This window comes from Podarcis vaucheri (assembly GCF_965113315.1).
Source record: "Podarcis vaucheri genome assembly, chromosome: 7".
NCBI lineage: Eukaryota > Metazoa > Chordata > Lepidosauria > Squamata > Lacertidae > Podarcis > Podarcis vaucheri.
This window is the reverse complement of record NC_138765.1, coordinates 77098985-77124195: the sequence shown is the minus strand read 5'-3', so window position 1 is coordinate 77124195 and position 25211 is coordinate 77098985. Positions and strand designations below refer to the sequence as shown.

Genomic DNA, 25211 nt, shown 5'->3' with positions numbered 1-25211 from the left:
CTCTCCATGCTCTTTTCTGAACTTTTTATTGGTCTGTATGCATCCGCTTGCAACCCACAGGTATTCTTAGAAAGCTGCATTCTGGGAATTCAAAATGTGAGCAGCGAGTTTGAACAACTGGGCCTCTCTAGGGCAGATGTCCCACATTTCTGGTGACTCAAAATACTGGGGAAAGTTCAATTATCTTTATTTTGTCTCCCCTGTTTATCCCTGCCTCCTTTCCCTCCTGTGTCAAAATTTAGGCTCCAAAGCTTTCAATGCAGGAGCTGACATCTTATATTTTGTAAAGTGGCACACACAATAAATAAAGTAATCACAATGCGGGGTTTTGTTGACTTTCTGGAGCCCAAAGCAGCCTGCTCTGTAGGCCTGCCAACGCCTTGATCCTCCCTGTTCATGGCTTAGGGCACCTGTTGTCTTTGCCCAATTATGGGGACTGATTTTAAGCACCAGTTTGGATTTGAAGGCCTTTGGTTCTATGAAATGCCATGCTGAACCCAATGGCTGGCATTGGAAGCTACCTGTGTTAGCAACAGAGAGGGTGATTAATTTTGTGGCTTGCATCATGTCCTTTGAAACAACCAGGACTATTTTTAGGACGGCTTGGTTTGAGAGCTGCAAAAAAGAGATAGCGGATTTGCTTCCATAGTACACTGTAGACTTGAGCTTTCAACCAAGATGGAAGGCTTAGCTGTTCAACACTACCTAAACCAAACAAGCAGATCTAATGGGTAATATTGGGACTGTGGGGCTAGAACATGCTGAATAACAGAATAATAAACTGTCTCTGAGCGTATGCAGAATATATTTCCATTGTTAATGACTGTGCACAGTAAAGCTAAACTATGGTTTTAGATAAACCACAGTTTGTTGTGACATCTGAACCCAGACAAACAGTGGTTAATCTTATTTGTAGATTACAAAGATGGCTTGTTTCAACAATGCATATTTAAGATTAGCCACAGTTTAGAGCTCAGAGGACGCACTAAACTGTGGCCCATTTAAAATAGAAATGGAAGCTTCCAATCTCTTCCTTGCAGTCAAACTGAAGAAGGGGAAGCCCAAGTCTTGCTGCAGCTTCTAATGCTAAATTATAGTTTAGCACAATCTTACATTTAACAGCTCACCTAGTACCTCAGACAACCAGGAATTTCATGCAGGTGAGTGGAGAGGCTGGCGGAGGAGAGACAGATCAAGCCATCCACCAGTCTGCTTGACTTCCCTGCTAGACACAGTGGACGGAAAGCATCTTAATACACAGCACACATGGAAATACAGTGGACTAGTGGAAGAAGCATGGGTTGCTTTCTCTCTTTTCCGCTAACTCCCTTGCAAAATGGTTGTTTGTTATTAAGTAGCCTAAGAGTAGCTATGTTTACTGACCAAAGAGTTCAGAAGTAATTTCCAGGTTCTTCCCCACTTCCCAGGCTATAAAGTAGTTGAGGGTTAAAAACCCCAAAAAAAACAAGAAAAGGTGTACTAAGTGTGAGGTGTTGTGTTTTTTTTAAAGAGAGAGTTCTGTATCTCTGCATGAGTTGCCTTTCTGGATTCTACATTCCTGCTTGAAAATGTTACTCATACAAAGATGCTGTGGGTAGCTTCATCTGAGAGAAGAAGAAGAGTTTGGATTTGATATCCCACTTTATCACTATCCTAAGGAGTCTCAAAGCGGCTAACATTCTCCTTTCCCTTCCTCCCCCACAACAAACACTCTGTGAGGTGTGTGAGGCTGAGAGACTTCAGAGAAGTGTGACTAGCCCAAGGTCACCCAGCAGCTGCATGTGGAGGAGCGGAGATGCGAACCCGGTTCACCAGATTACAAGACTACTGCTCTTAACCACTATACCACATCACACTGGCACACTGGCAGGTCATTCCATAGAACCTCTGCTTTGGCAGTGATCAAATAGTGCCTAGACAGAACCAAAGGATGCCCTCAGGAGGGTTGAAAAAAGGTTCAGAACAGTGACTCTCCAGAGGCATCCGGCGTTGGAAACACAGGCTTTATATGCAAGACTAATTTAATGTCAACATGCTAACACATCCATTGAGTAATGACAATCTTTAGCCATGCTGGGTACAGTGGGCAGGATTTTAAGGTCAAAAGGTCTGCCTTGCAGCAGATCTTAGCCTGTGCACCTGTTGGTTATAGAAATAGTCCCTTAGGAGCACCTGGTAATGGAGGGTGAACAGCTTCTAGCCTAACCCTGTCCAACATATGCCACTTTAGAAGCTTGCTAGCCAAATTTAAAGGTAAAGGTAAAGGGACCCCTGACCATTAGGTCCAGTCGTGACCAACTCTGGGGTTGCAGTGCTCATCGCGCTTTTTTGGCCGAGGGAGCCAGTGCACAGCTTCCGGGTCTTGTGGCCAGCATGACTAAGCCGCTTCTGGTGAACCAGAGCAGCGCACGGAAACGCCGTTTACCTTCCCGCTGCAGCAGTACCTATTTATCTACTTGCACTTTGACGTGCTTTCGAACTGCTAGGTTGACAGGAGCAGGGACCAAGCAACGGGAGCTCACCCCGTTGCGGGGATTTGAACCGCCGACCTTCTGATCGGCAAGTCCTAGGCTCTGTGGTTTAACCCACAGTGCCACCCGCGTCCCTTGTAGCCAAGTTTAGATGGCTTTAAAAGGGGATAAGATAAAAGATTTAGTGCTGTGTATGTACAGATCTGCTGTTTATTGTTATATCAACAAAGTTTGGATCCCCCTCGTAGCAATAAAAGATTCATATATGCTAGAACATTAATCCAAAGTGAATTCTCCTGGAACATAAGTTTTTGCATTGGTGGCTCTGAAGTTCAACCTTTTAAAAAGCCAAAAGGCTTTAATTTAAGAAGGGATGGGGGAAGGGATTGTGGACTTTAAAGCATTCATATAATAATAATAATAATAATAATAATAATAATAATAATAATATTAATAATAATTTATTATTTATACCCCACCCATCTGGCTGAGTTTCCCCAGCCACTCTAGGCGGCTCCCAATCAGTGTAAAAAACAATACAGTGTTACATATTAAAAACTTCCCTGAACAGGGCTGCCTTAAGATGTCTTCTGAATGTCAGGTAATTATTTATCTCTTTGACATCTGATGGGAGGGTGTTCCACAGGGTGGGCGCCACTACCGAGAAGGCCCTCTGTCTGGTTCCCTGTAGCCTCATTTCTCGCAATGAGGGAACCACCAGAAGGCCCTCGGCACTGGATCTCAGTGTCCGGGCTGAACGATGGGGGTGGAGACACTCCTTCAGGTATACAGGACCAAGGCCGTTTAGGGCTTTAAAGGTCAGCACCAACACTTTGAATCGTGCTCGGAAAAGTACTGGGAGCCAATGCAGATCTCTCAGAACCGGTGTTATGTGGTCCCGGCGGCCACTCCCAGTCACCAGTCTAGCTGCCGCATATGTTACCCTTATGCCAAATAGTTCCCAGGGCACTTCACCATAAAAAAAATCAATACAAAATTGCATGTAAACGAACATGAAACAACTAGCTGTTAATGACAGCAGATTAATATGGTTTAAAAGTCATTCCCAAGTTGCTCCTAGGTAACCCACTATGTCCCACTTCCTTAACTATTATTAGTTGAAAAAATGTTTGCTTAGGACAATAACTGTTTTGCATCTTACATTCTTGAATAGAAGAGTTCCTTGTTCAGAGTTGCCATGGGCAGGCTCGCTTGAAAGCATGCCACTCCATAGCATCTCTGCTTTGGCAGTGAATGAATGAGCCAAGGCAGAACCCAATGGTGCCCAGAGGAGACAGATTCAAAAAAAGTATGCTCAGAACAGTGACTCTCTCAGAGCTACAACGATTACTTTCTTGGGGTATAGGTTCATTAGGGCTCTCAGAATCCTTTAATTGTTGCTTTGATTTATTTCTCACGGAAAGCCAGGCACTTCTCTTGTAGCAAACAACTGTGCTCAGGATGATGGGTAAGGGTGAGCAATCCTTTTCACTCTTAGGGCTGCATTTCCTCTTGGAAAGCCTTTAAGAAGACGAGGAAGGAATGTCTGAAAAGATGCTACCTCCAACAGAGCTTGGAGTTTCATGAACAGAACTGGGATCTCAAAGCAAAGTCTGTTCCTAGTGAGGCTATAGGCTTCACATTGAGGGTAAGGAACAGGAACTGAGTCAGACCATTGGACCCATCTAGCTCAATATTGTCAACACTGACTGGTAGCTGCTCTTCAGGGTTTCAGGCAGGGAGTCTTCTTTCCTATCCCTACTAGGAGATGCCAAGGATTGAACCCAGGACCTTCTGCATGCAAAACTGCTGCTGTACCGTTGAGCCACGGCCCTTCCCTTAAGACACAGGAACATAGGAAGCCTCCTTATACTGAATCATGCCATTGGCCCATCAGCCTTAGTATTGTCTACACTGACTGGCAGCTGCTCTCCAGGGTTTCAGGCAGGGCATCTTTTCTAGCCAATGCTCTCAGAGATACGATTGGGGATTGAACCTGAGACCTTCTGCATGCAAAGCAGGTGCTCTGCTTCCGAGCTATGACCTTTTCTCTCGATTTGTGCCCAGAGACAAGTTGGTTATGTTCTGCATTCTCAGGATTGCTGAGCACATTGTCTTAAAAGATCCTGTGTATATGTGACTGTGCAGTGTGGCAGCCTTCCCTTCAACTTGAAGAACTGTGGTCCTATCAGCCAGCCCTTGGGTCTGTGACTGCTGCTGTTGAATGCCAGATTGGCTGTGAACCCATGACTTGATTGTAGATGGGAAGGCCGATCTGGCCTGCATCACTGAGACCTGGGTGGGTGAACAGGGAGGAGTTGGTTTTACCCAGTTGTGCCCACCTGGGTACTCAGTACAGCATCAGGGCAGACTTGAGGACCAGGGAGGGGGTTGCTGTGGTCTATAGAGATTCTTTCTGTGTGTCTCTATCCAGGCTTTCTGTCCCACTGAATGGGGATCTTGAGTGTGTGTTCCTGGTGTTGGGTAGGTAATTGGGACAGATTAGAGATTCTCCTGGTTTACTGACCACCTTGGTGTCCTTCAGTCCCCCTGACGGAGCTGATCTTGGCGGCAGTGCTTGAAGACTCCTAGACTGATGGTTCTGGGGGACTTCAACATCCATGCTGAGGCAGTTGGCTCTGGGGTGGCTCAGGACTTCATGGCTGTCATGACAACCATTGCATCCTCACTATGCCATCTGGCAGAGCTTTTCCGGGTCTTCAGCACACTGGCCCAAAAGTGGTGGCAGAACGCTAGGCATTTTGAGGATAAAATTCCTTGCATCCATCAGGACCCTTAGCTCTACTGTTACAGCAATTGACTCTCAAGAGATACACAGAGCACTGTCTAATCCTGTTTTGTTGGTTGAATTTCATTGATCCGGCTCGAGGATGTTGGCAAGGCGCTTGGATCGGCACAATCTACCTGTGCTCTGGATCCTTACCCTTCTTGGCTGATAAAATCCAGCAGGAAGGAGACAGCTGTCAGGGCTAGGGAGGTGGTCAATACCTCTTTACAAGAGAGGATAGTTCCTGCCTGTTTCAAGGAGGCAGTGATCGCTTCTTAAGAAACCACCCCTAGATTCTGAGAACTTTGGGAATTACCAGCCAGTTGCCAACCTCCCTTTCTTGGACAAGGTTCTTGAGCGGGTGGCTGCTAACCAGATCCAGGTGTTCTTGGAGGAGACGGATTTTCTCCTTGATCTGTTGGTGGCTTTTGATGCCATCAACCACTGTATCCTCCTGGAGAGGCTATCTGAGTTGGGTGACAGTGGTGGGTGTTAGTATAATTAAATATACAAATAGATTGGTACCTCGGGTTAAGTACTTAATTCATTCTGGAGGTCCGTTCTTAACCTGAAACTGTTCTTAACCTGAAGCACCACTTTAGCTAATGGGGCCTCCCGCTGCCGCTGTGCCGCTGGAGCACGATTTCTGTTCTCATCCTGAAGCAAAGTTCTTAACCTGAAGCACTATTTCTGGGTTAGCGGAGTATGTAACCTGAAGCGTATGTAACCTGAGGTACCACTATAGACCATGCAAATGCTAGGATGTTTCAGGACCCAGGATAGCTCCTGCACATGAAAGAGGTTGTCCCTATGAAAGTCTAAGCCTAGTTGAGAGTCCTTCCACCGTTATGCACACCCTTATGATTTGACCAGTTCCTGGGCCCTCAACCAAAGCTTTGATACAACCCTATTGAATGGTTGAAACTATTGTAATTGTCCCATCTAGCTTGTACAGTAGGACCTTTGGGAGAGTGCACTGCTTAGGATGGTTGCTCCTTGCCCCCAAGGCTTACACTACCCCCTGCACGGCTGAAAGGTGGGAACTACTCTGAGGGGTCTGCAGGAAGGCCAGCACATGGGGGCTATGAAATCTCCTAGCCAGATGACCGCGAGTCAGTGATGTTGCCTTAGTGGAATCTTTTGGAAAGGCTAGGATGGGGATGGGGAACCTTCTCCAGTTGAGGGGCCATATTCCCTTCTGAGGGACTTTCCAGGAGCCGGTGGTGGGTGGAGCCAGAGGCAAAAGTGGGTGCAGCAACAAATGTTTTTTGTTTTACCTTCATATAGGAGGCTACTTTCTTCATCCACATTCCTCCATCCAGACAAAAGGCAGGAACAGAGTTCAATAACACATTCTAGCTGGGCAAAAACAAAGAGGGTGCAAAGTCAGGCTGGTGAGGGATGTGGCCTGGGGACAATTTTGACGGCCAGTTAGAAAGGTCTGGAGGACTGCATTTGGCCCCCAGGCCTAAGGTTCCCCACCCAGGGGCTAGGCTGAAACATTTCGGGAGCAGAAAAATACATTTTATCCCCCACCCTGAAAAAGTCTCACCTGCTGAAATCAGGCTGCTGGAGGGGAGCATATGGCCCACCTTCCACCCGTCATAATTATACCTTGCGCTTCCGCCACTGCATACTTTGCAAATGTTAATTCACCCGCCCGCTGCGCATCGTGCATTTGGCAGCTCCTTAACTTCACGAGATCTCCTCTCTCTTCCCATTTGCCTTTAGCTTGCACGATCAGCTGTATGTGGGCGGCTCTCAGGAGTCACATCCGTTCAGTCGCCGCTCGACGTCTCTCCTCGTTCCAAACGAGGACGGGAGTTCCCTCTCTCCATCACAGGAAGCGCTCTGTATGCTTTGGTGCTTCCCCCCCCCTTCTCTTCCGAGGCTGCAGGAAGCTTGGCATCTCACTGCGTCTGCACCCATCTGTCCATCTGGCTTGTAGGGTGTGCATGTGTGCGCTGCTTCGTGGTCTGATTCTCTTTGTCCCCATCGCCATCTTCGTCATCGCTGCTGCCGCCTCCCTCTCCTTGGCATATGCGTCTCCCACTTTTGGCAAGAATGAATTAAAACTGCTTCCTCTTCCTAGCTGAGGACCAGTTATTTTTAGGCACGCTCACACATACTCATAAGCCCTCGCAGCTGGCAGTGTGGAGGTGTTTGTGATGAATATCAAGGCCCGGATAAACATGCGTGTGACTTACTGCCGGTGGGCGGATCTGATGTGAGGCTGCTGAGTGGTTTTTAATTATTCCTTTTCATGATTATTACCGGCGAGGCGCCTGTGGTTATCACAATGCATGGTGCTCGGAGGCAGCGGCAGGGAGGCTTGTGCTTTGGAAGGAGCCTTGGGCAACACTGTATGCCTTCCCCCCGCACCGTGCAGGATTTGAATGGATAAAGTCCAGTTCCACCCAGCATCCAAGGTAGAACATAAGAGCAGCTCTGCTGGATCAGGCCAGTGGCCTATCTAGTCCAGTATGCTGCTCTCACAGTGGGCGGCCAGCTGCCCTTTCTGGAAAGTGAACAAGCAGGACCTGAGCATAACAGCAACTATTCCCACTTGTGGTTCCCAGCAAACCAGCATTCAGAAGCCTACGGCCTCTGACAATGGAGGTAGAACATCGCCATACTGGCTAGTAGGCACTGATAGCCTTCTCTTCCATGAATTTGCCTGATCTAAATCATCTCAGCATAATGCAATGACGAATAACATAAGGAGTTCCCTGCTGGATCAGGCCAGGGGAGCATCATAGTCCCGCATCTGGTTTTCATAGTGAATGGAGGTAAAAGAGGATTGGACGAACTCATGGAAGGTATCAGTGGCTGGTAGCCATGAGAGCTGTGTTCTGCCTTCATTGCCAGAGGTAGTATGTACTCAGGTCCTGCTTTCCTTTGGGGTTTCTGGTTGGCCACAGGGAGAACAGGGTGCTGGACTAGCTGGGCCTTTGGCCCAATCAAGCAGAGGTCTTCTTATGCTCTTGTTCATCATGCTCCCCTTGGATTGCTTTAGAAGGGGATTCGACACATTGATAGAGGGCAAGGCTGGCAATGGCGGTTCCCTCCATTGTTGGAGGTAGCATGTCTCTGAACGCCAGTTGCTGGGAATTGAAGCAGTGAGAGTTGCTGTTGGGCTCAGGGCCTTCTTTGGGGCTTCCCAGAGGCATCTGATTGGTCACTGTCCAAACAGGATGCTGGTGCTTTGATCCAGCTGCCAGGCTCTTCTTACCTTCTTATTTTCCACTTTTGCATTCATATAGGGTGCTTCCGGTTGGGTAGCTGAAATGTTGCAAGCAGGGTGTTGTTGTTTAAACCAAGGAGCAGAGTTTAGGACCCAAAACTGTGATTAATCTGCTTCTTGTCCTTCCCTAAAATGTTTCTCCAGAGAGGCTGAGAGGGCGCTGCCACGAGCCAGGAACGACCCGCCTGCAGCCATGGAAAGCGGAATGCAGCTCCTAAACCGGGATGGGCACAGCATCTCCCACAACTCGAAACGGCACTACCACGACGCCTTCGTCTGCATGAACCGCATGCGGCAGCGATCCTTGCTCTGCGACATTGTGCTGCATGTGGCCGCCAAGGAGATCAAGGCCCACAAAGTGGTGCTGGCTTCCTGCAGCCCTTACTTTCACGCCATGTTCACAAGCAAGTATCTCTACCCAAATCCTCCTCTTCTTCCTTCTTGCCTCAGTTGCCTTGAAAGTCTGCACCCAGGTGGTTCATGTTCTGCTCCAGCTGTGGCAAAAATTCTGCAACCTGTACAAATTCTGCAAGTCGAGTAGACTTTTAATTGGTGCCATTCCTCTTGCTGCACATAATTCATTAACCCTGAAATACTTTCTGCTTTGAGACTTTCCCTTTCAGGTGAGCTGCAGAGCAGAGTTTCTCGAAGGCTGCATTAGATAACTTGCAAATGAACTTTAATAGGTGCATAATTTAATCTGGTGTTACTACTCATGGGGAAGGGGAAAGGGGCTATGTGGGGCACTGATGCCCCATATTTAATTGTTTTATATTTATATCCTGCCCTTCTTTGTAAAGGAGCCAAGGGTGGCAAACACAGAAGAAGAAGAAGAAGAAGAAGAAGAAGAAGAAGAAGAAGAAGAAGATATCCCTTAATCATGACATATGTATAGCAAACATTTTGGGTTCTAATGTCTGCTATACATATGTCATGTATAAATAAATCCTTCTCAGAGCAGATCTAGTGAAATTAACAGGTCTAGGTTAGTCAAGTCCACCCAGTATAAACCAGCATGGGTCTCTAAGTGAGGGGGGAGAGCTATTGGTAGTGTTGTCTCTGGCTTTTTTAAAGAATCAACCCCTCTTCCCAGAGAACTCTGGGAAATGTAGCTGTGAGGGGAACGGGAGTGAGTCTCCTAACAACTCTCAGAACTCTTAAAAGACTACAGCTCCCAGAAGTCTTAGACGAAGCCACAACAGTTTAACGTTACAGTGGTACCTCCGGTTGCGTACTGGATCTGTCCGGAGCTCCGGTTGGATCCCACGGTTTCTGCAACCAGAGGGACCGCTTCTGCGCATGCACACACGGCGGTAGAGCGCTTCTGTGCATGCGCATGTGGCAAAAACCCGGAAATATACTTCCGGGTTTGCCACTTACATATCCCGAAGTTTACGTAAGTAGAGGGATACGTAAGCGGAGGTACGACTGTATATGATACTGCTTTAAACGTATAGTGCAGATGGGGCCAAGTCTGAAGCAAGGGCTTCCCTCAGACCTCTAGGACTTGTGATTGTTGCTACCCAGAGATGAATTTGGGACTTTCTGCAAAGAAAGCATCTGTTCTGCCACTGATCTGCAGCTCTTCCTCCTCCAAAGGGCTGGATGGGCTTTGGCTTTTGCTGGGCACAGTGACCACAATAAAGCACCTAGGGGTTTCTGCTTAAGATACCCATGGCGTCCTCACGGAGTTCCCTTGTGTTCCCTTGCCACTGCAGATGAGATGAGTGAAAGCCGACAGACCCACATAACACTCCATGATATCGACCCGCAGGCGCTGGAGCAGCTGGTTCAATATGCCTACACGGCTGAGATTGTGGTGGGAGAAGGGAACGTACAGGTAAGATGGACCAGAAGGACCAGCATCTTTTCTATGGTTTCTTTGGGAACTGTCCTCACTGCTGCCTCACCTGCACCCTCTGCTGTTAAGCGGCAACAACACTGCTTGGCATTCCTGTCTGATGCCCACAGACAAAAGTGGCAGGACCACGGACAGCTCCAAGGGAGCAACTTGCTCAACAAAGGCTTAGAGCAGGCTGAGGCCTTTGGGGTCTCCAGACTTCCTCCTCCTGGCTCTGCCCACCTTGAGGAAACTTCAGAACCTTTGGCCTGAAAACAAGCACGGATCCTCCATTCCATAGCTTCCCTTCTGGTGGGCTCTCAGCCTAGCCAGACTAGAGACATGTGGTTCTTCAAGCAAAGGCATCAATGAGTGTACAGCCTTGGTGGTCTGGAAGTTGTTGCCCAGCCACCTGAGGTGTAATGGTCTGCATACCTTCATGCAGTCAGGTCTGAGCCCTGACCCAAACTAGCTCCCCACTTGGTGCCTCTGCAGCCTCCGACTCTTCGTCCAGATCAGCGCTGGGTGCAAGGGCCATGAAAGCTGCTGCTGCGCTGCCCCACCAGGCGAACCATTCCTTTATGTTTCCTTCTGTTTCCAGCATTCAGGGGTGGATGTTGACATTTTTGTAGTCAAAATCGCACAGACGCACAGAGGTCGGTATCAGTAGGCTTGGAGAAATCCCCCTGCAGAGAACCCTCAATTCTTGCAGTTGTACAAAAATAAACTTGAGCGGGGGCGAGAATCCTAACAGAAGATCCCCTCGACCCCACCTTACCCCAAAAAAGCCCCACCCCAATGAGGACTGAGCCAGGGGACAGTTGGAGAGATGAGTGAGAGAAGGAATGGAATGGAGCATCTTGGATATGGGCAAGGAGCGCTCCACATGGCCATATGAGGTTCCTGGGTCTGTCTTGTTTAATGTCTATTTATGTATCAAAACCAAATTGCAGCGGCAACTCCAGGCCCCTGAACCACAGATGCTGCCTGCCTGTAATCTTATCACATTGCCCTCCCTGCAATTCCCAATTATGTCACATGATGGCTGGCCGAGTCTTTGTTTGCTGCCGGTCTTGCAGTGCTTCCAACAAGGCTGGCTCAGCTGGCCTGGAGCAACCTCTTCTCTCTTCCCATCTGTGGATCTCTCTTGGGTTTTTGTAGGTTCCTACCAGAAGGTGATGGCTGAAAGACTGCTCAGCGCAAAACCAGGATAATTGAGGGAAGCCTTGGTCCAAAGTAGAAGCTTACCTGCTATGTTTACGCTGACTGCACAGCTTTCCATTTTAAAAAATGGAAAGAAAAATGACAACACACAACTTGTTAAAATGCAAGAAGCAGAAGTGTGTTCTTAGTGCTATGGGGCTGGGGCACTCTTCTCTCCTGCAGTTTCCATGACCTGATATTCAGGAGCATTGTTTCCTCTGGCTGTGGAGGCAGTGCATAGCCACCAGGGATAGAAGCCATTGATAGCCTTGCCTCCATGAATTTGTCCAATCCTCTTTGAAATACATCCAAGTTGGTGGCCGTCACTGCTTCCAGTGGAAATGAGTTCTAGCAAGATCGGACCCTGCCCATCAGCTGGTGTCACCTAAAGATGTTAGCTGATTGGCAGGTGGGTGTGGTTTAGGGAGGAAATGACTTCACAGGCCAATTTAGACCCCCTGGTTGGCCAATATCATTTCCTTGTGTTTTTCCCCCCTTTGGAAGATTTCTTAAATAAGTTTTCCAAAATTTCACGCATACATTTCAATACATAATAAAAACTTTTTTTTTTTACTTCCTACTCTTTTCCATGTTTTTTCTGTTTCTCTTCCTCTGCTACATCCTGTCTTCTATCTCTTAAAAACCTTAACAAAACTACTATAATCTTTAATCCATTCTGTTGCTCATACAGTGGTACCTCGGGTTAAATACTTAATCCGTTCTGGAGGTCCGTACTTAACCTGAAACTGTTCTTAACCTGAAGCACCAATTTAGCTAATGGAGCCTCCTGCTGCCACCGCGCTGGCGGAGCACGATTTCTGTTCTCAACCTGAAGCAAAGTTCTTAACCTGAAGCACTATTTCTGGGTTAGCGGAGTATGTAAACTGAAGTGCATGTAACCTACTCGCGTGTTCACCATACAATAATATTTCTCTAAATAATCCGAAAAGGGTTTCCATTCTTCCACTAAACCTTCATCGTTAGGTTCTCTTGTTTTAGCTGTTAAATTTGCCAATTCTGCATAATCCATCACCTCACTTATCCATTCTTCTTTAGTGGGTATTTCTGCTTCTTTCCATTTTTGTGCATGGAGAATCCTAGGTGCAGTTGTTTCCTTGTTACATATATTGTATGTGTCACTTTGTAAACAGTTTAGGAACTGTCTTTAAGTACATAGCGGTATATATGGAGACAGTGATGGTCACCAATTTGGATGGCTTTAAAAGATTAGACGCATTGAGGAAAATATTATGAAAATGATCTATAGGTGGTACATGACCCCAGTCAAGCTAGCAAAAATCTACCATTTGCCTGATAATAAGTGTTGGAAATGTAAAGAAACTGAAGGTACTTTCTACCACCTTTGGTGGACGTGCCCGAAGATCAAGGCTTTCTGGGAAATGATATATAATGAAATGAAAAAGGTACTTAAATGTACTTTCCTTAAGAAACCAGAGGCCTTTCTCTTGGGTATTGTCGGCCAACTGGTGCCAAAGAAAGACAGAATTTTTTTTATGTATGCCACAACAGCAGCAAGAATACTTATCGTAAAGTATTGGAAGACACAAGATCTACCCACTCTGGAAGAATGGCAGATGAAGGTGATTGATTACATGGGACTGGCTGAAATGACTGGCAGAATCCGTGACCAGGGGAAAGAGACAGCGGATGAAGACTGGAAGAAATTTAAAATTTATCTTGAGAAATATTATAAAATTAATGAATGCTAAAATGTTGAGGTTTTAAAAATATGGGGATTATGGCTGTAGAAGATTAAGTAAAAGAAAAAACAAGGTGAAAATTAGATAAATATAAGGGTGAGGATTTGCTGAACAAATTTGGAAACTGGGATGCAGAAAGGGATGGTACGGGGAAGTCGCTGAAGTAAGGTTTAAGAAAAAAGGATCTGAAATTATACATGTTTGTCTATGTGTTTGTTTGTTTTGTATTGTGTTATGTTTGTGTTTATAAAAATTGTGAAAAACCAATAAAAAATTTATATATATATAAAAAAAGATTAGACGCATTGATGGAGAGGGCTAACAATGTCTACCAGCCACAATGGCTATGATCTGTCTCCATAGTCAGTGGCAGCAATGCTTCTTAATAGCAATTGTTGGAAACATCAGGAGGGGAGACTGCTCTTGCGCTTGAATACTGCTCACTGGTTTCCCACATGCATCTGGCCGGCCGCTGTGAGAACAGGATGCTAGATCAGGTGGGCTATCAGCCTGACCCAGCAGGGCTCTTCTTAAATATATTAAATAAAAATGGCCTGCAGCCTAAAGGCTCCCCACCCCTAGCGTCCTGGTTCAAGAACTGTAACATGTTTGGATAGTCCTTCTCTGTAGGTCTCAGCTTTTAAGATTGTTTCTTGTGTGTCGGGAGAAGGATGGAAGAGGATGTTCCAGGGTGGCATTAGGACCAGGAGTGTCAGGGTTGGGGGGAGTGAGATACCTGCCTGTGACAGGCTTTTTTGCCTTGCAGACGCTGCTTCCTGCCGCCAGCCTCCTCCAGCTGAACGGGGTGCGGGATGCTTGCTGCAAGTTCCTGTTGAGCCAGCTGGACCCCTCCAACTGCCTGGGCATCCGGGGCTTCGCAGACACGCACTCCTGCAGCGACCTGTTGAAGTCGGCCCACAAATATGTCCTGCAGCACTTTGTGGACGTCTCCAAGACAGAAGAGTTCATGCTTCTGCCTCTCAAGCAGGTAAGAGATTGCGCAGCCCTTTTTTCGCCTTGTGTGTCAGGTTTCGCAAATGGTACGAAGCAGCACCAGGGTTCACTCACCTGCTTGAGATTGAGGCTGCAATCTACCTTTGCAAATGAAATCCACAAAACGTTTTAGTGGCACAAACTAAAGGTATATTGCAGGCTTCCTCAACCTTGGCCCTCCAGATGTTTTTGGCCTACAACTCCCATGATCCCTAGCTAGCAGGACCAGTGGTCAGGGATGATGGGAATTGTTGTCTCAAAACATCTGAAGATGAGAGGTTGAGGAAGCCTGGCATAATGAGTGATCGATTCCCCCATCCCCCGTGTTTGGTTTTGCACATCAGTTTATGCAAATGTCTGGATTCAGTGGGAAACCAACCCCGTGAATGCTGTCCAAATGCCCTGGTAAATTAATATGGCTAGAGTGAGTCTGGCTCAGGATAGCACAGCCTCCTGTGTATTCCTAAAGAGTTAAAAAATTGAGGGAGGTACCTCCCTCCTAGCAACTTCAGTGCCTCCAATCGCTTTTCCAAACCACAGGCCAAGCTTTGCAGCTGGTATAGGAAGAGTGCATGTAAATACGTGCTGACCTAATGTGCTTCTTATGCAGTAAGAAAACACCAGTGTGCCTTCTCATTAAAACTCCTCCTGCGTTTCCATGAGGCCATTCCTGCCTTTGCTGGTGGCATCCTGCCAGCTTCTCCTTGGACACTGTTGCCTATGCTTGGCAGACACCACTGTGATGCCCTTTGTAGATGGGAAGCATTGGGAAGGGCTGTGTTTTTTGTTTTTAGTGGGGGGGGGAGGCGTGCTTTGCATGCAGAAGGTCCCAGGTTTAATACCCCCCAATCTGAAGTTCTGGAAAGCCACTGCCGGTCAGTGTAGACACTACTGAGCTAGATGGACCAATAGTCTGAGTATAAGGCAACTTCCTATGTCCCTATGGTTTATGTAGCTTAGTGGTAGAGCATCTGCTTTGCATGCAGAACCTCGATCCTTGGCACCTCCAGTTAAAAAGGCTCTCAAGTAGCAGTAAAGACCTCTAGCTGAATCCTTGGGCAGCTGCTACCAGCAAAAGGGACCATTAGTGAGTTTAGATGAGGGATCAGTAACCTGCTAGGTGGTTTTCAAATATAAAACCAAGCACTTACCTATAAAGACCCATCATTAGCACATACAATAAAAGAACCCCATCCAAACACAAAAATTTGAACGTTCACGATTAGAATAACCAACAAGCAATCCCATTATAACAGCATCATAGTTAAAGCAGGCTGCTGAGGTCCCAGTGAGCCTCTTCTAATGTTCTCATGTTGTTCTTATCTCGATCTCTTGATCTGGATCCAGCTTAGAAATGCTGGCGGTTCTTGGAATCATCTTTGTTCGATTCCATTTTTCCTGTGCAGTGTCTGAAATAATTCAAATTTTCTATTCTTTTTGCCCCCCTCCATCTGCCCTGGTCCTCCTCTACAGGTGCTAGATCTCATCTCCAGTGACAGCCTCAATGTGCCCTCAGAGGAGGAAGTCTATCGAGCTGTCTTGAGCTGGGTGAAGCATGATGTGGACAGCCGAAGGCAGCATATCCCTAGAGTACGTGGCTGTGCGGGTTTCGGTGCTGTTTGGGATGAATGTGGGAGGGAGGCTGCATGCTACATAGCCAAGAGTCTGCTATTTTCAGCTGACACCCCCTCCCCAAATGGTGGTTGCTGGGTCTCCAGGCTCTCCTCCGTCCCTTCCTTGACCTCAGGCTGTGTTTCTGTGCAAGGTCAGGGACAAGTCACTGCTTCCCTCCCCAAAGTTTGTAGAGGGGTGGGGTGGCTCATCCCTGCAGCTGCACCAGAGTGCCTCAGTAGCCCAGCAGCAAAGCCACCATTTCCAGGCTTTCTTTGCTAACTCCTAGCTGGAGCAGGTGCCAAGGATTCTCCCACAGTTGCACTGTTGGTTTAGAGCACCGTACAATGATGCGGGTGGCGCTGTGAGTTAAACCACAGAGCTTAGGGCTTGCTAATCAGAAGGTTGGCGGTTCGAATCCCCGCAACGGGGTGAGCTCCCGTTGCTCGGTCCCTGCTCCTGCCAACCTAGCAGTTTGAAAGCACGTCAAAGTGCAAGTAGATAAATAGGTACCACTCCGGCGGGAAGATAAACGGCGTTTCCGTGAACTGCTCTGGTTCGCCAGAAGCAGCTTAGTCATGCTGGCCACAAGACCCAGAAGCTGTACCCAGTTACAAGACCCAGTTAGCTCCCTTGGCCAAAAAAGCGCAATGAGCGCCGCAACCCCAGAGTCGGTCACGACTGGACCTAATAGACAGGGGTCCCTTTACCTTTACCTTACAATGACAAAAGTGATTATTCCTCCTAGCTGTCCAGCTCCAGGCTGGAGAAGAAAGCTCTTCTTATTTTACTCACCAAAGGAAACACCCGTTGCGACAAACAGAATTATTGACCCCTCTGTATGACATAATCGCACAACTGATTTCAAAAACAGGACAGCCTTCTTTTTCGCCTACCGATGGATGCCATTCTAGAGACAGAGAAAGAATGAATGGGTCATCTGATTTTATTCCACTTTAGTTAAGAATGGGAAAGAATTTGATTCAGTTCACATTTAAAAGCAAATCTATCTAATTTGCACTTTATGAAACGATGCAGACAGCAAAGCACAATCGTCCTCCGAAATGTGCAAATCTTTGACTTTCTCAGTGCAGTTCCCCTCACAGAGCAACAGTTCTTAACAGTCAATCCCACTTTCTGGGGGACTCTGGAAATTGTAGCTAATAGGGGTTGCCTAACAACTCTCAGCATTCTTAACAAACTACAGTTCCCAGGATGCTTTGCAGGGAGCCATGGCCATTTCAACTGGGGTAGTGGTTAGAGAGTTGGACTAGGACCTGGGACAGCAGAGTTCAAATGGAGGAAAAAGGTGGATAATAAATACAATAATTAAATTGATACTGCTTTAAATGCACTGTGCAAATGGAGCCTTAGCTGGGTGCAACCCTTAGTGCACACAGGTTTGGGTAAATGCCCAAGGAACAGGTTGTCCAAAAGTGACCTTGTTCTTGCATGATTCCAGTTCTAGACTCTTCCTTTTATTTAGTTCATGTCCCCGCTCACACCCCGCCCAAACCTTCTCCTTTCTTCTTCCCAGCTCATGAAGTGTGTCCGGCTTCCCCTCCTAAGCCGTGACTTCTTGATGAGCAACGTGGACACAGAGCTGCTTGTGCGGCACCAGTCAGAATGCAAGGACCTTCTCATCGAAGCCCTCAAGTACCATCTCATGCCTGAGCAGAGAGGCGTCCTTAGTAACAGCCGAACGCGCCCCCGGCGTTGCGAGGGGGCCAGCACTGTGCTCTTTGCCGTGGGTAAGGAGGCTTGGCCAAGACCAAGGGACTGGGTGTTGTGGGGAGAGGGGGGAACTTCTGGAGGTTGGACAAAGGAAGGACTAGATGAGGGGAATGATGGAGCAGGTGGCACAACTTCCTGGCCTGTTGGGGAGGCATTGCCACTTTAGCACTGTGGGTGCTGTTCAGATTGTCTCTGTCTAGTCATAACTGTCAAGCAAAATCACATAAATAAAGCAAACTGGAACACAGAGAGAAAAATCCTGATAACACTTTTTCCGAGCCAACTAGACAAAATTAGTGTATAATTTGAGAAGAAAGAAACAGAGAGGTTTTTGTCTTTTCTTAGTTCAGGCCTTGTACAGAGCAGGGTTAGATACTCAACCAAACACAGGGAAAACTGCCTCGCAACTGCACAGCCAGTCACAGCACATGCTACCTCATGCAAGCACACGCTAAAGATCATGCTGCTCTGCTAGGTTGCTAAGCAAAACCTCCACCTATTCCCCCTTCCTTGGCTAGTTGACTAACACTTAACATAATTTACCCCTAAGTTGTACACTGAATGGTCTCTGCTGTTGCACTTGCCATGATAACTGGTCAGCGGGCTATACAATATATCATCTAGATCAGGCACGTCCAACTCACAAGAGGCTGCGAGGGGGGAAGCCAAAGTGGTTGAGCTTTTTTTGGAGAGGAGAAGATCTAACTATACTTTAGTTTCCTAACTCGTCAGCTACATGTCAGCTACATACAATTAAATACCACCCATTTGACGCAATGGAGGAACAGAGCGATGGAGGTTGACCGGTTGGACATCCCTGATCTAGATGATGGGAGTTAAGAGTCCCAACAACATATGAAGGGTGACAGATTCCTCATTCTCTCTGTAGAACCAGAGCCTACCTGTTGGATGCTATTACTTGCTTCCATTGAGATCCTCCCCCCTACCCCGCTGGGGCTTGCTCAGCACCCCCTGGCCACCTCCTACCATCCCTCCATGTTTCCTCACAACTTTAATGGGATTTTACATCATGTCTGGATGATAGTATATTGTACAGTCTCTGGGGAGCCAAATCCAGTCCTCCAGATTCTCTGTGTGGCTCTCTCCCCAGGCTGTACCCCTAATTTGGCCTGCTTTGCACCCCAAGCATTTTTGCAGCCCACCTAAGCGGCAGCTTATCAGGTGCCAGGAGTGAAAGGCTAAGAGCCAGACATTTGCAAACCACTGACTTGCAGGGGGTAGCCTTCTGGCTCACCTCCTATGGACTGCCTATAGCCCAGTCCTGACAGGAGGTTGCCTCAGAAACAGCTGTGTGAACTGAGCCCCGAGATGAGCTTGCAGAGAGCCCCTTGGCCTTATCCCCTGGCCTTCCAGCTTGTCACTTTCTCCCCGCTTTCTGTTTTCATGCAGGTGGCGGCAGCCTCTTTGCCATCCATGGTGACTGTGAGGCCTATGACACCAGGACAGACCGCTGGCACATGGTGGCTTCGATGTCCACTCGCCGGGCCAGGGTGGGCGTTGCTGCCATTGGGAACAAGCTGTATGCTGTGGGCGGGTAAGGAGGAATTCTCGGGCACTCTCACCCCCACCACCACCCCCATGGCTGTCATCACATAATTTCAAGGGAGCAAAACATGTCGGGGAGGGAGGATTTTGTATTTATGGAACCCGGCCTGGTTAGTGGTAACACGGAAGCAGACCTTTTCATTGGTAGCTCCAGTGTTATGGAACACATTCCCTGTTGCATCTGCCAGCTTTTGAAGACACACCTGTTTACACAGGCATTCCTCCTATCTCTTGACCAGAGTGTCCTGTTTTAATTGCTGTGTTGGTTTAATTGTTTCTTTTGATTGCTGGTGTTTGTTTTTTAAAATATATTTTTTATTGAAACTTTTCAACATTAAATACAATAAGAATCAAACTAATATGCAGAACAATACAGTGGTACCTCGGGTTACAGACACTTCAGGTTACAGACGCTTCAGGTTACAGACACTTCAGGTTACAGACTCCGCTAACCCAGAAATAGTACCTCAGGTTAAGAACTTTGCTTCAGGATGAGAACAGAAATCGTGCAGCGGCAGCAGGAGGCCCCATTAGCTAAAGTGGTACTTCAGGTTAAGAACAGTTTCAACGGACCTCCAGAAGTAATTAAGTTATTAACCTGAGGTACCACTGTAATATTTTAGAAACCAGAAAGGAAAAAAGAAAGGAAAAAGAAATACAGTGGTAACTTGGTTTAAGAACAGCTTAGTTTATGAACAACTTGGATTAAGAACGCTGCAAACCCAGAAGTAGGTGTTTTGGTTTGTGAACTTTGCCTTGGAAGCAGAACATGTTTCACTTCCTATTGTGTGTGTTCCATTTGTTAATTGAGTCCCCCACTACTATGGGAAAGCACACCTTGGTTTAAGAATGCTTTGGTTTAAGAACGGACTTCTGGAACAGATTAAGTTTGTAAACCAAGGTAAAGGTAAAGGTACCCCTGCCCGAACGGGCCAGTCTTGACAGACTCTGGGGTTTGTGCGCCCATCTCACTCAAGAGGCCGGGGGCCAGCGCTGTCCGGAGACACTTCCGGGTCACGTGGCCAGCGTGACAAAGCTGCATCTGGCGAGCCAGCGCAGCACACGGAACGCCGTTTACCTTCCCGCTGGTAAGCGGTACCTATTTATCTACTTGCACCTGGGGGTGCTTTCGAACTGCTAGGTTGGCAGGCGCTGGGACCGAGCAGCGGGAGCGCACCCCGCTGCGGGGATTCGAACCGCCGACCTTTCGATCGGCAAGCCCTAGGCGCTGAGGCTTTTACCCACAGCGCCACCCGCGTCCAAGGTACCACTGTACTTATAAGGCCAATGACCGTATTTATATCATAAATATCCTGTCATTTATCCACAGGCAGAGAGGTAAGCCCTTGTTTTGATTGTGAATGTTTAGGTTTTTAATGTTTTAATGGGATTCTTTTACTGTGCATTTTAGTTGTGGATGTTGATATGTTTGTGTAGCTGTCTTTTTTATAACTTGTAAACTCCTTAGACGCGGGATGCAGGTGGCCCTGTGGGTTAACGGGGTGAGCTCCCATTGCTCGGTCCCAGCTCCTGCCAACCTAGCAGTTCGAAAGCACGTCAGAGTGCAAGTAGATAAATAGGTACCGTTGCGGCGGGAAGGTAAATGGTGTTTCCGTGCGCTGCTCTGGTTTGCCAGAAGCGGCTTAGTCATGCTGGCCACATGACTGTACGCCGGCTCCCTCGGCCAATAAAGCGAGATGAGCGCTGCAACCCCAGAGTCAGTCACAACTGGACCTAATGGTCAGGGGTCCCTTTACCTTTACCTTTAAACTCCTTAGAAGCCTATTTTGGTATGAAGTGATAAATATGTATTATTCTTATTCTTATTAGCTTTTGGTTGTCTGCAATGTTAGATCTAATCAGAGTAGACCCATTGAAGTTAAGGGACATGAATAACTTAGATTTATTCATTTCAGTGGGTCTACTCTGAGTAGCACTTAGTTGGATGCAACCCATGTATCCTGATTTAGGAGCTAACGGCAAAAGACAGAGATGATTGGGAGGGGTGTCATTATTCAGACTGCATTTTCCTAATGTCTCCATTTTAAAAGATCTCATGTCTGAGAACCTGGACAGCTGCTGCCAGTTACAGGTAGGTAGCTGTGTTGGTCTGCCGTAGTCGAAACAAAATAAAAAAATTCCTTCCAGTAGCACCTTAGAGACCATCTAAGTTAATTATTGGTATGAGCTTTTGTGTGCATGCACACTTCTTCAGATACCTCTTCCGCTGCTGCCAGAGCATAAGAACATAGAACTAGCCAGCTGCTGTTATTTATTTTCCGCCCTTTACCCTAATGTCCTACGGCATGTCACAACAATTTAAAACAACAACATTAAAAACAATTTAAAACCAGAAGAACAGGGTAGACCCTAAATATATACATCTCAATAGTATATTTTTTATGCTGGAAAATGTTTGTAGTATTTTTTATAATTTTATCAAATGATATTTTACAGAGAATTATTTTAAAATTGTAAAACTATAAATATGTTAATATATTCAATAGTAACGCTGGCTCTGTTTCACTGCAGCTACGATGGGACCTCTGACTTGGCCACAGTGGAGTCTTACGATCCCGTCACCAACTCGTGGCAGACGGAGGTTTCCATGGGGACCAGGCGGAGCTGTTTAGGGGTGGCAGCACTGCATGGACTCCTCTATGCTGCTGGAGGGTATGATGGAGCTTCGTGCCTCAACAGGTAAGAGGGCTTATTGGCTTATTTGCCATTCACCTTGCCCCCCTCATTCCCAGAGTGGTTTAACAATCAGTCACTCTTCTTAGGGAACTCTGGGAGTTGTAGCTTAGTTGGGGGGAATAGGGGGTCTCCTGACAACTCTCAGCACCCACAATTCTTTTGGGGGGAAGCCACGGCTGTTTAAAGTGGTATCACAGCACTTTAAATGTATGGTGTGAATGTGGCCCCGGTGTGATGCAAACCCGTTGAAATTCACGAACAGGGCTAATTTAGGTCTGCTAATTTCAGGGGTTCCACTCTTGAGTAAAACCTAGTTGGATACAACCGAATACAATTGAAATTACAAGTTCCTTACAGCTAGGGAAAATGTCATCTGACCATATTTCTTAAATAAGAGAATATATGCAGGCAACTCCAACTTACGCACCTTTAACTTCTGCGCATTCAGCTTTATGCGCTTGACAAGAAGATAACAAAAGATTTAAAAGTGGGGGGAACCCTCTGGCAATCCCACCCACCATTGCACCCAATGTATTTTGACTTTACGAGCTATCCCCAGAATGTAACCTCTGTGTAAGTGGAGAGTTGCCTCTGGGTGGATGGTTGGGTTGCATCCAGTACTAGTCCTACTCAGAGCCAAGCCGTTGAAGTTAATGGACTTGACCAATAAGTCCATTAATTTCCACAGATCTACTTCGATTATGACTTGTATACATATTATCTTAAAAGTTCACATTCCAATAATTAAAGTTCTCCAAAAACTTGTCTACTGCTATACCGTCCCTCTTTCTGCTTTTTTTGTTTTACAATGCATCTGTTTGGTCACCATAACTCTATTGACCATATTCTACTTATTCCTCTCTCTTGACCTGCCTCAGTGCTGAAAGATATGACCCCCTAACAGGCACCTGGACATCCATCGCAGCCATGAGCACCAGAAGGAGATACGTCCGCGTGGCAACTCTTGGCAAGTGTGGCTTAAAAATTAGAGAGAAAGATAGATAGATAGATAGATAGATAGATAGATAGATAGATAGATAGAACACTTGCTGTTCTAAGAACATACCAGAATAACAGGCTTGGCACTTTCCCAAAGCAATTGTGTGAAATAGTTTTATCCAGTATGCTGACCCACTTTTGTCCTTGGCTCCGCCTTCCAATGGGATGTGGCCCCTGAAAGGCTGCCCAGAAGGGATTGTGGCCCTTGGGTTGAAACCAACCCCTGCTTTGAAGCACTAAGCACCACAGTAAGTTCCATAGCTGCTTGACGGAGAACCTCAGCTGTGGAATGGCTCCTTTTGGGCTTTCTGTACAGATTTTATTTTTATTTTTTGCGTGTGCCATGCGTTCTTCCTTCCGCTCCAGTTTGCTGACCTCCAAGCCCCAGGGACTTCTTAGTCATTCCCCTTCCACTCATGCTGTCGTCATGGCACCGCATGCCTGGCCTGCCACTTGCTCTGCACCTGTCCAAAAAGCAAACTTAATCCTAACAGCAGGCGGCCTTGTTTAGGCTGCTGCCTCACTCGCACGGAACAGTTCAGAAGCTGCCTTGTGAATGTTTAATGTCCCCTTGCACCAGATGAAGCCTCTGCAAAGTGGCCAGAAGGAACGTCTCGTGTGTGTGTGTGTGTGTGTGTGTGTGTGTGTTTTCACGCTCCATGAGGTAATCTCTCCCCAGAGGAGCCTGCCTTGACTGCTCAGTCCTTGTGGCCTGGTGTTTTTCTGTACACTCATCTTTTTATTGGACCTAGCACTCGTTCCAAGGCTTGGAACTGTCGTTTACCCCTCACAGAGCTATCACTCCCAGCACCCTTGTCAAACTACAGTTCCCAGGTTTCTTTTGGGAAAGGCACGTGCTTCAAATGTATGGACTGAATGTGTGTTTTGGGGTGGGATTCTTGCTTTGCTGCATATTTATGCATGGGTTTTATGTGTGTGTGTTTTTCATCTTCTTCTGCAGATGGCAACCTCTATGCTGTTGGGGGATATGATAGTTCATCACACCTGGCAACTGTGGAAAAATATGAGCCACAGGTAAACAGGAAGAGGCAAAGCGCTGAGGGTTATTGGGAGAAGAATGGGAAGTTTTGGATATACCACAGCTGGGGTGGTGATGAAGCCACTGAGAGTGGGCCAGAAGGAAAATTGGGGGGGGGGGGCAGCCTGCAAAGATGAATTGCAATGGGAACTTACGATCAGCAGGTGACAGAAAGCCCTGCAGGACTTCTGCCTTCCAGTGTGTGCCTTTACTACTACTACTACTACTACCAATAATAATAATAAATTTTATTTATACCCCGCCCTTGCCAGCCAAGGCCAGGCTCAGGGTGGCTAACAAGCAATAATAAAAACAAGTTGAATGAATACAACTTAAAAAACAAGATTAAAATACAACATTAAAACGTTAAAATGCAGCCTCATCACAGGAGAAAGGAAAAAGAAAGAGGGGGAGGGAATCAAATTGACTCCAAGCCAAAGGCCACGTCGAACAACTCTGTCTTACAGGCCCTGCGGAAAGAAATCAGACCCTGCAGGGCCCTGGTCTCATGAGACAGAGCATTCCACCAGGCCGGAGCCAGTGTTGAAAAAGCCCTGGTTCTGGTTGAGGCTAATCTAACTTCCTTAGGGCCCGCAACCTCTAGGGTGTTGCTATTTATGGACCTTAAGGTCCTCCGTGCGGCACACTACACCCAAAAGGAGAAAATAACCTATCCATATACTGTACTGTATTTGTGTGAGTCCATCCCCATGCTGGCGATGGACTGAGCATGCTCCAGGTTGTGGGAAAGATTGGAGACAATGGGTGGTGGAGTGAGTGAGTGGGGCTGCAGGTGAGTGAGCTGGGCTTGTGGTGGGAGGAGGCCCCCAAGCGGGGGGGGGCAGGTGGCGTGAGAGCAAGAGGGGCAGCGGCCGAGCAAGCAGGTCTTGCAGCAGTGAGCTGAAGAGGGCAAGTGAGCCATGGGCATAATAGCCAAGCGACGTGGGCTTGCAGCAGCAAGCGAGAGGGGCAGCGCGTGGAGTGGGGGTAGGGGGTTTGGTGAGCAAATCAAGCAGGGGAGTCAGCCCCTTGTGTGGCTCATAAGAAGAACCCTGTCTTAGGCCCATGTAGTCCTGCATCCTGTTATCACAGTGGCCAGCCAAATGCCTCTGGGATATCCAAAAGCAGGACCTGAGCCCGGCAGCATTTCCCCAATAGTGGTTCCTAGCAGTTGGTATTCAGATGCAGCCTGCCTCTGACAGTGAAGATAGAACATAGCCATTGTTGCTCCAGGTATCTATGTAGTGTGGCTGAGTTATACTTTTAAGTTTTATATGATTGCTCTTTTTAATCTATGGATATGTA

At 47.1% G+C, this 25211-nt stretch overlaps 2 protein-coding genes across 3 annotated transcripts in view; one reads left to right on the top strand and one right to left on the bottom strand.

Annotated features, from left to right (window-relative positions):
* The window catches only part of NOC2L (NOC2 like nucleolar associated transcriptional repressor), a 143637-nt gene that overhangs the window by 88175 nt on the left and 30251 nt on the right, over positions 1–25211 (bottom strand). The window lies entirely within an intron of this gene.
* KLHL17 (kelch like family member 17) overlaps positions 1–25211 on the top strand; it is a 39853-nt gene that overhangs the window by 7825 nt on the left and 6817 nt on the right. For both annotated transcript variants that reach the window (XM_082230116.1, XM_082230117.1), the window contains exons 2-10: positions 8648–8907; positions 10222–10343; positions 14034–14255; positions 15734–15850; positions 17409–17622; positions 19016–19160; positions 21704–21871; positions 22747–22835; positions 23829–23902. In XM_082230116.1, coding sequence (XP_082086242.1) covers positions 8697–8907; positions 10222–10343; positions 14034–14255; positions 15734–15850; positions 17409–17622; positions 19016–19160; positions 21704–21871; positions 22747–22835; positions 23829–23902 — 1362 coding nt within the window. In that variant the 5' untranslated portion in view covers positions 8648–8696. The remainder of the gene's footprint in view (positions 1–8647; positions 8908–10221; positions 10344–14033; positions 14256–15733; positions 15851–17408; positions 17623–19015; positions 19161–21703; positions 21872–22746; positions 22836–23828; positions 23903–25211) is intronic.